We start from the raw sequence: 15,202 nt of genomic DNA, 5'->3' as shown, positions 1-15,202 counted from the left end.
GGGAGCAGGCCCAGAGACTGCTTGAAGCACGTGGAAGCTGCCTAGGAGGGGCCGACCGCGGAGGCCGCAGCCAGGGCCTCTATGTAAGCTGTCTTCCTATTTCCTTCTCATGGGCAGCGTTCCCAGGCATCTGCCACAAAGGCAGGTGCCCCCATGTCTGAACTTAGCGGGATGGAGGACCTGGAGGTCCTGAGAGGACACTCCCAGCAGAGTAACACTGGGGTAGCAGGGTGCGCAGGCCTTTGATCAGCAAGACACACTCTGATCCACTGCTAAGAGTCCTACCAGTTTGGTTTTGACTTCAGCCCCCCTCCCATCCCAAGAGAGACCAGCCCCTGGCCCGGCACATTCACCCAGGAGGATGCCCAGGAGGGAAACAGCGGACCTGATGGTCTGGAAAGTTCCAGATGGGGCACCAGGCAGGGACCAGCAGGGGCAGCCTCTGACACCGCACAGGCTCTGGGGGTGTGGGGGGCGGAGGGGTTTCCCTCCTCCCTCCAGGACGAGGGTCCCAAGCAGGGGAACAAGCGGCTGCGGGCAAGACAACCGCTGCCGGTAGCCCCCTCCCGCCTGCCTACGCCTGGGTGACCGTGGCGCCAGGGGGCGCCACAGCCCCTTGGAGCGGCGGAATCTGGGGAAGAAGAGACCAGTCTCCTGACTAGCCGCGGGCCCGACACCAAGGCGGACAGGCGACCTCCCCAGGAGCCTTTAAACCTCCGCCCCAGGACAGGCTAGGTAACAGCGAGGCAGACAAGGCAGGGGCGGAGCGCCCCACAGCCGCCACCCCGCCTTGGACCACCACTCTCCACCTACAGACCGCCCGGGGCACGCAGGCTTCCGCGCTTTGGGCCCCTGACTAGGGAACACTGGGCGCCGGGCGCCCGCCGGCCGACGACAACCCCAGGTCCCCTGGAAAGCAGGCAGAACCCCCTGGCTCCCCGATCGCCCCTTGACTTTCCCAAACCCCGGGACCCTCCCCGCACCCGCGTCTCAGGCACCCTCCCAGCCACAGGCGAGGAGGGGGAGAAATTGCCTAACCGACGGAGGGGAGGCCCGAGGCGGAGAAGGCGGGGAAAAGCCCTGGGCTGCAGGCCTGCAAGCCCACCCGCAGGGGAGCAGCCTCAGCCACTCCGCGTAGCCCTGAGGCTCTGCCCCAGACACACGGGAGGCTATGCGCTGGTCCAGCACACCCGGGCTGGGGGTGGGGTGGAGGTGTCGTAACTGGCCACAGTGACAAAGGAGCGTTGGAGATGAGGGGCTGGGCCCCATGGAACCCTCGAACATAACCTCGAGGGACGTGGCAGGGAGGTCGGGCAGGAGAGACATGCCAGAGAAGACTTCCCGGGACGCGAAGGCGGGGCTCGCCTTGGCCCTCTAGACAGGGTTCAGGGTGTTCTGGGTGTAGGCAGGAGAGGAAGACGAGTGGGGAGAGGGCGAGGAGCTGCCTTCCCACCCAATCGCTTCACGCCACCCCTTCTCACTGTCGTCCCTTTCAGAAGACTAAGGCCCGACTGCCTGCCGCCCAGGCGCCAGATTCTTGCAAAGGCGAGGACTGGCCTCCAGCGGCCTCCGGCGGCCTCCCCGCCCTCTTCCCGGCCCGCCTGGGGGCAGGCTGGAGAGCTGCCTGGAGTGGCCTCCACACTCTCAGAATCGCATTAATGATCCTCTTGCAGGTTCACCTATGTACATAGTCAAGATCCACCGTCTTAATGCTCAGCCAGGCCTTTGGGCAGACTCTGGTGGGGCCCATCCCAGTGCCTCACTAAACCATCCATCCAATCAGGAGTAGCAAGGGGGCAGTAGCAACCACTTCTCCACTGATTAGCAAAGCTCTTCTTTGGTCAGGCATCTTAGCATAAAGTCTATAATATTTACTTTTAACACGTTTCCTTCTTTTGCTAGTACAGAAATTGTGTAAATTTATTCATTGATTTTTGCCAACAGAACGCAATGGTCATAGCAGACACCCTCTTCCGACAACACAAGAGAAGACTCTACACATGGACATCACCAGATGGTCAACACCGAAATCAGATTGATTCTATTCTTTGCAGCCAAAGATGGAGACGCTCTATACAGTCAGCAAAAACAAGACCTGGATGTGACTGTGGCTCAGATCATGAACACCTTACTGCCAAACTCAGACTTAAATTGAAGAAAGTAGGGAAAACCACTAGACCATGACCTAAATCAAATCCCTTATGATTATACAGTGGAAGTGAGAAATAGATTTAAGGGACTAGATCTGATAGACAGTGCCTGATGCACTACGGACGGAGGTTCGTAACATTGTACAGGAGACAGGGATGAAGACCATCCGCATGGAAAAGAAATGCAAAACAGCAAAATGCCTGTCTAAGGAGGCCTTACCAATAACTGTGAAAAGAAGAGAAGCAAAAAGTTAAGGAGAAAAGGAAGGATATTCCCATTTTAACACAGAGTTCCAAAGAATAGCAAGGAGAGATAAGAAAGCCTTCCTCGCCGATCAATGCAAAGAGATAGAGGAAAACAACAGAATGGGAAAGACGAGAGATGTCTTCAAGAAAATTAGAGATACCAAGGGAACATTTCATGCAAAGATGGGCTTGATAGAGGACAGAAGTGGTATGGACCTAACAGAAGCAGAAGATATTAATAAAAGGTGATGAGAATACACAGAAGAACTGTACAAAAAAGATCTTTACGACCCAGATAATCACGATGGTGTGATCTCTCACCTAGAGCCGGACATCCTGGAATGTGAAGTCAACTGGGCCTTTGGAAGCATCACTACGAACAAAGCTAGTGGAGGTGATGGAATTCCAGTTGAGCTATTTCAAATCCTGAAAGATGATGCTGTGCAAGTGGTGCACTCAATAAGGCAGCAAATTTGGAAAACTCAGCAGTGGCCACAGGACTGGAAAAGGGCAGTTTTCTTTCTGATCCCAAAGAAAGACAATGCCAAAGAATGCTAATACTACTGCACGATTGCACTCATCTCAAACGCTGGTAAAGTAATGCTCAAAATTCTCCAAGCCAGGCTTCGGCAATACGTGAGCTGTGAACTTACAGATGTTCATGCTGGTTTTAAAAAAGGCAGAGGAACCAGAGATCAAATGGCCAACATCGTCTGGATCATCGAAAAAGCAAGAGAGTTCCAGAAAAACATCTATTTCTGCTTTATTGACTATGCCAAAACCTTTGACTGTGTGGATCACAATAAACTGTGGAAAATTCTGAAAGAGATGGTAATTCCAGACCACCTAACCTGCCTCTTGAGAAACCTGTATGCAGGTCAGGAAGTAACAGTTAGAACTGGCCATGGAACAACTGACTGGTTCCAAATAAGAAATGTTGTACGTCAAGGCTGTATATTGTCACACTGCTTATTTCACTTATATGCAGAGTACATCATGAGAAATGCTGGACTGGAAGAAGCACAAGCTGGAATCAAGATTGCCGGGAAAATATCAAGAACCTCAGATATGCAGATGACACCACCCTTATGGCAGAAAGTGAAGAAGAACTTAAAAGCCTCTTGATGAAAGTGAGAGAGTAGAGAAAAAATGTTGGCTTAAAGCTCAGCATTCAGAGAACTAAGATCATGGGACCTGGTCCCATCACTTCATGGCAAATAGATGGGAAAACAGTGGAAACAGTGTCAGACTTTATTTTGGGGGGCTCCAAAATCACTGCAGATGGTGACTGCAGCCATCAAATTAAAAGACCGTTGCTCCTTGGAAGGAAAGTTATGACCAACCTAGACAGCATATTGAAAAGCAGAGAGATTACTTTGCCAACAAAGGTCCGTCTAGTCAAGGCTATGGTTTTTCCAGTAGTCATGTATGGATGTGAGAGTTAGACGGTGAAGAAAGCTGAGCGCCGAAGAATTGATGCTCTTGAACTGTGATGTTGGAGAAGACTCTTGAGAGTCCCTGGGACTGCAAGGGCATCTACCCAGTCCATCCTAAAGGAGATCAGCCCTGGGTGTTCATTGGAAGGACTGATGTTGAAGCTGAAACTCCAGTACTTTAGCCACCTCATGCGAAGAGTTGACTCCTTGGAAAAGTCTCTGATGCTGGGAAGGATTGGGGGCAGGAAGAGAAGGGGACGACAGAGGATGAGATGGCAGGATAGCATCACCGACTCGATGGACATGAGTTTGGGTAAACTCCGGGAGTTGGTGACGGACAGGAAGCCCTGGCATGCTGCGATTCATGGGGTTGCCAAGAGTCGGACACGACTGAGCGACTGAACTGAACTGATCCATTGATTATTTGGGGGTGGGGGCGTGGGGACCACGCAGCTTGCACTGCAGGATCTTAGTTCCTCAACCAGAGATTGAACCCAGCCTAAGGAAGTGAAAACACTGAGTCCTAACCCCTGGAGCACCAGGGGGGTTCTCAGTGATGTTTTAAATGCAAAAATTATACAACTTGTGAATAACTGAATGCTTATTTGGCTTAAAGAAGACACCACAGAAAATGCCTCCGACTTAATTCTATTTGTGGGATTTCCCTGGCGGTTCAGTGGTTGGTTAGGACTCTGCACTTCCAGTGCCGTAGGCCTTGGGGTGGATTCCTGGTTGGGGATTGTTAGTCTTTCTAATTCAGAAATGCAGTCCTTAAATGCAGTTAGGAACAAGTTGTTAGCTATAGTTATTAATTAAGAATTAATTTTTATAATTTCTCAAGACTTTAAAATGGTTTATCATTTCAACATGTAGGAAAAATAACTAAATTTTTTACTGAGTTTTAAAAATTGTTTTATTACTTCAACATGGAAACAACGAACACATCATTAATACTGTTACATTTTTTCTTTCTTACTAAGTTTTTAAAATGCAATCTGTTTTCTTTTCAACAAGGAAACCCTATACATAAACTACTAATTATTTTTCTATTCTTTTTTTGTTACCAAATCATTGACATTTTCTGTGTTACCCTATCAACATATAAACACTAGGAACAATCTATTAATTAACAGTATTTTCTCTCAGTGAGTGTTGAAATGCCTTATTTTATCACATTGACTTGTAAACATAGGAGCAGGTAATTATTTTAACATTTTCCTTACTAATTCTTTGAAATACAATGCTATCATTTTAACATATAACAATATAAAGAATTTACATTCTCTTATCTTTACTGTTTTTGATATGCAGTATGTTATCAGTTCAACATGGAAACAGTATACATAAATTATTAATCAGTTATTCTACATCCTTTGTTTCTTATTGACTCTTGGATACACAGTGTGCATCTAACACTTAGAGTACATCACATATGAGAACAGCCAAATTTCTAGACCTCAGTATTCACATATGTTTAGTGTGCACCATACTGAACAGTGCAACTCTAGTGGAAGAGCAGACAGAATAAATACATACGGAACAATGTGTACCGTGAAGGAACTGTACATGGTACATTAAGACAAAGAAACATCAGAATAAATCTACTTAAATGGGGAAATAAGAGAAAACAGAAAACCTGTCTGAGGAGGTAAAGTTCAAGCCATGATGTGAGGACTGAGCAGCTATCCAACAGGACAAAAGAGGCCAGTATCATTTGAGCCAATCATGTAAGGGAAAATGTTAAAAAAAAAAAAAAGGGCGGGGGAAGGATATGGGGGATAAATAAGTTCTCAAATGCTCTAGGGAAAACAGACAAGCTAGTAAATGAGAGGAGTATCTACAGTTTGAGTGAGATCAGGGACTTTATTGTTTTTTTTAGCATGTGCAAAAGTTCCTAAATCATAACACATGCTTGGTGAACGTGTGTGGAACAGCCAGTAACAAAGCCGGGCTTCTGAGACCTGAAAAATCAGGCAGTAACATGCTGATGAAGATGCCACTAGGTAGTGGGCATAGTCTGTTTCTTTTTACCTGCATATGCTTCCTGATACACCTCAGCGAAGCAAATAGAGAGGGAAATCTGTAGGTACCTAGAGGGTAAAATTCCTGAACAACTACCACCTCTAGGAAGAGTTTCAACAGATCTCAATTGTGTCAAGTGCCCATAAATGGATAAATGGACCAATCAGTGTGGAAAAGGAAATGATGTGATGTATAATGCCTCAGTCAGCATATATCACAGTCATAACTTGGTTAGTAACGAGAAGATGTAGAGGGCAGCGGGCAAGAGATCCAGAGGACTTTTCTAATTCCTCTATTTCCTTTTTAAGGTTTCTCTTTTATAGAGGTCAGTTACATATCCAACATTCCTAAACCCCAGTTTCCTGGAATAGTAGAACTTTGTATATGTATCTCTACAAACTTGGGCTTCACGCAAAACAATGAACCCTTAACAGCCACGTATCAGTGATGAAACTACTCCTTATACAGTGGAAATCACTCAGAATAAGTAGCCCATTTCACGTGATCCTGGTGTAACATGTGAAGCATCGCCTTGACCTGGGCCTGAACTTCGGCAAGTTTCTGTCGGTTCACGCTGCAAAGAAAATTCCACTCCTGGTAACAATGGACAGGAATGGGATACATCACCTGCCTCAGCCTTGGCAAGGATGTCAAGTGCTGCAGAAGGCTCTCGAGCACAGGCATCGTAATGGGGTTGAAGGCAAATTTAAAGACGCGGAGGTGGGTACATTGGTTCAGGGTTGGGATGATGGCCAAGAGAATAGAATCAGTCATCATACAATAATTTATCTCCAGATGTTGCAGGGTGCCTGAGACCTTCTCCAGCAGAACCTGGAAGGGCTCATAAGCTTCTGAAAAGATTTGATTGTTATTGAGATTCAATACTCTGAGCTGGGTGGCCTGAGAGCTCTGGGACAGGGAAGTGACATCTCTGATAGAAAGGCCACAGAAAGAGAGACACAATGTATCCACATGAGGTGGCAGGACTCTAAGGAGAGAAAAGGTAAGTTTATTTTAGAAGAATGACAGCAAAGAGCCCCAAATTACAGTAATATATTCGTCTAGAATACACTGCTATATACGAGTTTCCAATAGGTGGTTATCAATGTGGACATGATGATCAGAGATTATAAATTTGTGACCCGGAGAAAGTTACTTTACCACTCTGAGGAAGAGGGTTTTAACCTTGAAAATGTGCACAGCAGTAATTATTATTCATGGTTACAAGAAGGATTAAGTGAAAAAAATCGCATGCACTCAATATATACAAAATAATAAGTGCTGGATCTGGTTGACTTATTTGGCGAGGATGGGTCCAGGGAAGCAGGCAACTGAGGGTTTCCTTTAACTACTTCCCAGATGAGAAGCTCTCCATTCAAGGGTCTAAGCCTTCAGGAAAATACAGGAGCAAAATTATCGGGCAGTGTTAACTCTTGTGAGCCATCCACGGGCATGTGCATTAGAGCTACAACTTAATGTTTCTCTCTGAGTGCCTCCCCTTCCTCCCTAGAGAGCTATAAAGTCCAGGAGCAGAAGAATGGAGTCTTTTTCAGAAATCTATGTACAGACATGTTCTAACTGTCTGCCCGTAGTCACTGAATAAATGAGTGAGCAGAGCTTCCTTCACTAACCTCATCTGTCCCTCACCATAAGGTTCCCCATTCTCCCCCAGCTAGGTTCAAAGTCCGAGCAATGCCTATGCTGAGGTGAAAGGAGATATAGGTTACTAGGAGCATAGGAAGACGCAAGAATGGGCCCTTCTGTCTTAACAATGAGGTTTTCAGGGAACCCAGATTTCTCCCAACCCCCTCACCTGAGTACTCTGTGCAGTTGATCTTTGAGGTAGAAGAAAGACAACCTGAGCTCCTGGAGGTTTTCCAGCTGCCCAAGCCAGATGAGAAAATACCTGAAATTCCTTCCCTTATAAGACTCAAAGCTGAGGTTAGACAAACTAAGGCTGCGCAGGTGGATCATTCTGGAAAAATGGGTCATGACCTCACTCAGATAAGCTTGATCCGTTTCCAGATGATCAATGCACCCCAGATCCACAATCTGAAGGATCCGTGTTTTGGCAGACATTCTACTGATTTGCAAATCTCTGCAGCAGAGGTGCAAGAACCCAGAGCTCTGCTCAACTTTATTACAGAGGAAAGTGAGAAACTGCTGTGTTCTCAAGGTATTATTGAGGGAAATATCCACTAGTAATGCCATGGTTTCCTGAGCTGTCTCAACCTCAGACCTGGAATTACCAATCCCAAGGCACCTGGCACTATGATGCTGAGTGTTTTCTAAGTTAAGGACAGTGTGCTGAGGGGATATGCGTGACTGTAAACACAAAGGGAATGCGATCCTGACGTGAGAGCATGTTGTCTTATACTTTGAGTTGTGCCTTAAATCTAGGATCCTCAGTTTGTGGCCCCTGTAAGGAAAGGAGAAGACACAACACATGAGATGTGGTTGATTGGAACATAACCCAGCAAGATCAATGATGGGAAACAGAGAGAGAACACCTGAATCCTGGTTTTCACTTCATCACCATTCACCAGGAAGTTCTTTCCACACAAATTGAGCATCTTTCATCCTTTCCCCACACTTCCTTCACCTCTGGTCTTGCCCTGTCTCAATGCCCACGTCCCACTTCTATGTAATCACACTCAAATTCATACATAGTACCCTCAATCACCTCTATTCTTTAATCAACTCTATAAGACAAGGAAATACTGAATGTGACCCCAACTGCTGAACTCATTGGCTAGTGTTGGGAGAAGGTTAGATACTCCCCTGCCGCAGGCTACAGCATACCCTCCTGCTGACTCCCTATAAATCTTCTGGTCGTAAACTTACCTAGAGGAAGAGTTCTGGGCTGGGGGGATCGGCAGACCATCAATCATGGCTTCCAAGATGTCATAGTATGGCTCTTGTGCCTTCAGTGACCCAAGATGAAGACAGTGAAAAGGCCAGACCCTCACCATTGCCTTTAGGATCTTCTTATGCCCACCAAAGAAGGCAGCGTTGAACAATGGAACAAAGAGATCTCTTGGGATTTCCTCCAGAGCATGCATCACTGCAGGCTCACTACTCAGCAGACTCTTTGCAGCAAGCTCGAGGAGTGTGGCTGTGGTCTTTTGGTCCATCTTCACAAACCTGCTTCAGAGTGGAGAATATTAGAAGTTCTGAGAAGAAATATATAGTCTCTTGTCTGTTTCCGGGGATAGCTATGGACAAAATGCTTACTGAGTAAGTATATGGGCTAATTATATGGCCAACTTAAGTGACCTCTCCTCTGGGAATAGAATGAAAATAGACTTGCGTGTGGATTTAATTAGATATATGCACACATAGGCACGTTTACATAAGATAAAATGCCATTAGAAGTCATAGGTAAGTTGGCAGAAGCCGATCTTGACCGTCCTCAAATTATTTCTTCCCCAAAAGATACAAACCAATAAGAAGCAAAATGTGCATCAACATAAAAGCCTCATAATTCCTTCAAAATGGGGAATGCCAAAAATTCCAAATAATTGTGAATAAAACAAAAATCATGAAATCTCAGCATGATTTTTCATACTCCCATGACTAGGCTTTGTGGTAAGAAAAAAGACAGACATAGAAATCTCCCAAGAGATAGAGAGGAAGGAAGATGGGAAAGGGCTTAAAGGAGATCTAAAACTACAGCAGAATGACTAAGCACAGAATAAATCTAAAAATCCTAAAAAGGTGTCCTAGATTATGAGAGCATGGACTACAGGGGAGGAATTCCTAATAGGAACTCTTTAAGGGACACGGATGAATTAAAAGTGCAGTTTTTGAAAGATACAACTTTTTTAGGGAAGAATAAGGCAACGAAGAAGGGAGAAGCCTCAGTTGGCCCTTGGGTAATGATGGGAAAAATAAACAGAAGGGAAAATTAAGGCTCTTTCAATACATAAGAAAACCACATATCATAGTACCATGACTTCTCCCTCAATCGCCAAAACAAACAAACAAAATGAAAGGCTGACATAAAGATTTTATATTCAACTAAGGAAGCTACTAGAGTAGGGATTAGTCTTCAGACTGGCCCACTAACCCAAATCAAGCCCACTGCTTCATTTGATATATAAAGTTTGATTGGAACAAAGCCACGATCTACCATTTATGTATTGTCTCTGAATGCTTTGGCACTGCAGTTGCATAGTTGAGTAGAGTGACAGCGACACTGCGACCCGGAAACTTACAATATTCGCTACACGTCTCTTTACAGAATATTTGCCAGTAATCTTCTAAAAGAAGAACTGAGATTGTGTCCCAACAGGTGATGAGGAGGAAAACGTCACCAAAGTATCTAACGGTGAGTATTTTACATGGCAATACTAAAATCAACATGGAGGAAAGGGGAGAAGACTAATGTACACAAGTTTTATGTTGTGAAAAAACAGAACATGTGCAAGTAAAAATGAGAGAAAGGGGAAGAGTATAAGAAAATAGAACAACCTTTTTATCATAATGAAATAGGGGAGTGTTAGCTGATACTGGAGGAAAAAATGCATGGATTAGAGAGTAAAGTGTTAAGGAAATAGGTGCTTCAGGATGAGTTTTAACAATGCATTAACTATGATGATTTGAGATACCAAAGGAGAACTTCAGGCAAAGATGGTCTCAATAAAGGACAGAATGGTATGGACCAAACAGAAGCAGAAAATATTAAGAGGAGGTGGCAAGAATACACAGAAGAAGTGTACAAAAAAGGTCTTCATGACCCAGATAATCATGACGGTGTGATCACTCTCCTAGAGCCAGACATCCTGGAATGTGAAGTCAAGTGAGCCTTAGGAATCATCACTATGAACAAAGCTAGTGGAGGCGATGGAATTCCAGTTGAGCTATTTCAAATCCTGTAAGATGATGCTGTCAAAGTGCTGCACTCAATATGCCAGCAAATTTGGAAAACTCATCAGTGGCCATGGGACTGGATACGGTCAGTTTTCATGCATTCCCAAAGTAAGCCAATGCCAAAGAAAGCTCATGCTACCGCACAACTGCACTCATCTCACATGCTAGTAAAGTAATGCTCAAAAATCTCCAAGCCAGGCTTCGGCAATACGTGAACCGTCAACTTCCAGATGTTCAAGCTGGTTTTAGAAAAGGCAGAGGAACCAGATATCAAATTGCGAACATCCGCTGGATCATCGAAAAAGCAAGAGAGTTCCAGAAAAACATCTATTTCTGCTTTATTGACTATGCCAAAGCCTTTGACTGTGTGGATCGCAATAAACTGTGGGAAATTCTCAAAGAGAAGGGAATACCAGACCACCTGACCTGCCTCTTAAGAAACCTGTATGCAGGTCAAGAAGCAACAGTTAGAACTGGACATGGAACAACAGACTGGTTCCAAATAGGAAAGGAGTACCTCAAGGCTGTATATTGTCACCCTGCTTCTTTAACTTATATGCAGAGTACATCAGAGAAACGCTGGGCTGGAGAAAGCACAAGCTGGAATCCACATTGCCAGCAAAAATATCAATAACCTCAGATATGCAGATGATACCACCCTTATGGCAGAAGGTGAAGAAGCACTAGAGCCCCTTGATGAAAGTGAATGATCAGAGTGAAAAAGCTGGCTTAAAGCTCAACATTCAGAAAACTAAGACCATGGCATCTGGTCCCATCACTTCATGGCAAATAGATGGGGAAACAGTGGAAACAGTGTCAGACTTTATTTTTCTGGGCTCCAAAATCACTGCAGATGGTGACTGCAGCCATGAAATTAAAAGACCCTTGCTCCTTGGAAGGCAAGTTATGACCAACCTAGACAGCATATTGAAAAGCAGAGAGCTTACTTTGTCAACAAAGGCCCGTCTGGTCAACGCTACGGTTTTTCTAGTGGCCATGTATGGATGTGAGAGTTGGAGTATAAAGAAAGCTGAGCGCAGAAGAATTGATGCTTTTGAACTGTGGTGTTGGAGAAGACTCTTGAGAGTCCCTTGGACTGCAAGGAGATCCAACCAGTCCATCCTAAGGGAAATCAGCCCTGAATATTCATTGGAAGGACTGATGCTGAAGCTGAGACTCAAATATTTGGCCATCTGATGTGAAGAGCTGCCTCATTTGAAAAGACCCTGATGCTGGGAAAGATGAGGGCAGGAGGAGAAGGGGACAACAGAGGATGAGATGGTTGGATGGCATCACCGACTCAATGGACATGGGTCTGGGTGGACTCCAGGAGTTGGTGATGGACAGGAAAGCCTGGAGTGCTGTGATTCATGAGGTCGCAAAGAGTCGGACACGACCGATTGACTGAACTGACTGAAATATATCTTAATCATAAAACATGAACATGTCTTAATCATAAAACCATAAACTCAGAGTGAAGATATAATCTGCAGGAATATTTATGCACCAGGAGTACTGCAAACTCCTTCAATGAAGTGGATGAAACTGGCGCCTATTAAGCAGGGTGAAGAAAGCCAGAAAGAAAACCACCAATACAGTATACTAATACATATATATGGTATAGTTAATCGGTAAAGATAACCCTGTATGCGAAAACATCAAAAGAGACACAGATAAATAGAACAGTATGATGGACTCCATGGGCGAGGGCAAGGGCAGGATGATATGGGAGAATGGCATTGAAGCATGTAAATTATCATGTGTGAGGCGAATCGCCAGTCCAGGTTCACTGCATGCTATAGGGCGCTCGGGACTGGTGCGCCAGCATGTCCCGGAAGGATGGGATGGGGAGGGAGGTGGGAGGGGGCTTCTGGAGGGGGAAAACATGTACACCCATGGTGGATTCATGTCAATATATAGCAATACAAATACAATATTGTAAAGTTAAAAAGTAGATAAATAAACTAATTAAAAAGAAAAAGTAAATAGGGACGCATATGTGGATAAAATAACAGTAGTAAGAGAAAACAATAACAATAGAAGATTTAATACATCAAACTCAGTCTAAGGCTGATCAGATTGTATGAGACTAGAGAAAAGGGTGGTCCCGAGGTGGCAGAGGAATAGAATGGGGAAACCAGCCTCTCCCCCACAAATTCATCAAAAGATCATTTGAATGTTGAGCAACTCCCACAAAGAAACTTCTGAGCACTGGTGGAGGACACAAGGCACCCAGAAAGGCAGCACAATCTCTTCGAGAGGAGGTAGCACAACATACAAAAGAAGAAAAGAGAGACTAAAGATTTAGGGACAGAGAACTGTCCTGGGGACGGAGTGGTGAAGAAGTAGAATTTTCCACACAGTAGGAAACCCTCTGACAGCCATGTCTGTGGGGAGTTTTTGAATCTCAGAGGGCAGCAACCTGGAGAGATAAAGAAAACATAGAATACCCGTACCTAACAGCAACAACACGGGGAGATGGAGAAGTGGCAAAGATGCTTGCATCCGCCACCAGCAAGAGGGCCTGGGCAGGGAGGCGCGGGCTGCATCATCGGTCCTTAGGGAAAGAACTGGGCCTGAATGCCCTGAGGAACATCTGAGGGACCTAATGTGAGATAGCAACCCAAACCATGGGATCGCCGGGGAGAACAAAAAAAAAAAAAAATCCTTTCCCATGAAAGGTTCTAATGCCGCACAGTGACCCCTGGCACACTCACAGAAGAAATGATTGTGTAAATATTATAGGAGAGGAAGCCGGCTGCCGTATAGGGCCCTCTATACCCGGAGACAGAGAGGTAGGTTTGTGACACCCAGGGCCAGAAGGCAAGGAGCTGCTGCAGTCTCGGCCCCAGAGACCACATCTTCCACCAAACAGTGAGCAGGCTCCCAGTAGCTAACCATGTATTCCAGGGATCCTGGATGGTTCACACCTGCCAGGGATGTCACAGCCTGAGATCAGCTCCTGAGAGGAGACACATGGCACACCTGGGGCTGTGCTCTTGCAGCACACCAGGGCAATCAAGTGGCTGTAACCAGGGAGGTGCATAAGACGCATGACCCACCTGGGACAGTGCACTAGCCAAGCACCTGGTCGCCTGAGCTGCTTGGACCTGGGAAGGGCACAAAACGCACAGCCCATCTGGGTCTGTGCACATGTGCAGCACACAAGAACCTCAGTGGGAAGTGCACGAAATGCAGGGCACACTTGGGACAGTGCCCTTGCAGAGCACTCTGGAGCCTGAGCAGTGTGGACCCAGAAAGTACACGCCACCTTGGGCTGGGGCCAAACCACTGTGGTCCATCCACTGTGATCACTTCCCACACGTGCCAGTGGTATATGTTTGCAGTGTCCCTCTCTCCCCACAACACAAATGAACAAGTGAGCCTAAATCAGTGGCCACATTCACCCCCTCTTGTCAGGGTAGTAAGTAGACACTGAAGAGATCTGCAAACAGAGGATGCCAAAATAAAGAAAGAAGGGGGAACTGCTCTGGAAGTGACAGGTGCACCAGATTAAAACACTGCAGTTAATGCTGAGACTGGGAATAGACCTTGGAAACAAGTACAAGCTGAAACAAGGGATCAGCTGACACTGAAGTGACCCCACACTGCCCATGGTAGCTCCAGAGAAATTCCTAGTTATAATTTCACTATTATCACATTTTAACTTCTTTAAAAATTTCAAATCTTTTTTATTCTTTGAACTTTCATTTTATGGCCTACAATTACCTTTAAAAACACTTTTTTAAACAAATAGCCTAAGTATGTTTTTTATTTTTGTGATTGATTTTGCATTTATTTTTTATATTGTAGTTTTAAGAGTCTAACTTCTGTTCTAGGTTTTTAAAATTTGATATCTGATATTTGCTATCAATTTTGTACGTTTAAGAATCAATTGTTTAGTATCCATTTTCACTTAGGGATTTGATTACTGGCTTAGTTGCTCTCCCCCCTTTTCACTCTCCCTTTTCTCCTCCAGGCTACCTCTATCTCCTTCCTCCCTCTTCTCTTCTCTACATAAGTCTGTGAATCTCTCTGGGTGTTCTGAGCTGTGGAGAGCACTTAGGGATTTCATTACTGGCTGGATTGCTCTCACCACTTTTGACACCCACTTTTCTCCTCCTGGTCCCCTATTTCTCTTTCCTCCCTCTTCTCTTCTCTACATAACACTGTGAATCTCTCTGGGTGTTCCCAGGTGTGGAGAATTGTTGCACCATTAACCTAGGGGTTTCATCTTCTGTGATGTATAGATGAAGAGGTCTTGAGGCAACTGTAAGTGTAGGACCAAAAGCCACATGCAGGACGTTTCACTCCAGAACGTTAGAACATTTGAGAATTCTGGACTCCAGGGAACATTAATAGATAAGAGCTCACCCAAAAGTCTCCATATCTGCACTGAAACCAAGATCCACCCAAAAGACAACAGGTTCCAGTGAAAGACACACCATGCTAATTCTCCAGCAAAACAGGAACAGA

General features: G+C 45.3%; 1 protein-coding gene and 1 long non-coding RNA gene across 5 annotated transcripts in view; one reads left to right on the top strand and one right to left on the bottom strand.

The window, feature by feature from the left end:
* The first annotated feature begins 632 nt into the window (after nt 1–632).
* On the top strand, nt 633–5,200 carry LOC145535367 (uncharacterized). Its single transcript, XR_014075392.1, has 2 exons — nt 633–735; nt 1,945–5,200. It is a non-coding gene; the product is annotated as an uncharacterized LOC145535367 (long non-coding RNA).
* Nucleotides 4,720–15,202, bottom strand: part of LOC145535365 (melanoma antigen preferentially expressed in tumors-like) — a 33,487-nt gene continuing 23,004 nt past the window's right edge. For 2 of the 4 annotated variants that reach the window (XM_081563785.1, XM_081563783.1), the window contains exons 2-4: nt 8,699–9,001; nt 7,668–8,273; nt 4,720–6,842 (exon numbers count right to left, since the gene is read on the bottom strand). In XM_081563785.1, coding sequence (XP_081419911.1) covers nt 6,329–6,842; nt 7,668–8,273; nt 8,699–8,988 — 1,410 coding nt within the window. In that variant the 5' untranslated portion in view covers nt 8,989–9,001 and the 3' untranslated portion in view covers nt 4,720–6,328. The remainder of the gene's footprint in view (nt 6,843–7,667; nt 8,274–8,698; nt 9,002–15,202) is intronic. The other 2 variants (XM_081563781.1, XM_081563782.1) reach the window with 1 other exon arrangement.

The sequence above is a fragment of the Giraffa tippelskirchi genome, chromosome X (genome assembly GCF_054371585.1).
Source record: "Giraffa tippelskirchi isolate mGirTip1 chromosome X, T2T-mGirTip1v1.2.pri, whole genome shotgun sequence".
NCBI classification, from domain to species: domain Eukaryota; kingdom Metazoa; phylum Chordata; class Mammalia; order Artiodactyla; family Giraffidae; genus Giraffa; species Giraffa tippelskirchi.
The sequence above is the reverse complement of the archived record's forward strand: the minus strand, read 5'-3'. Positions and strand labels throughout refer to the sequence as shown.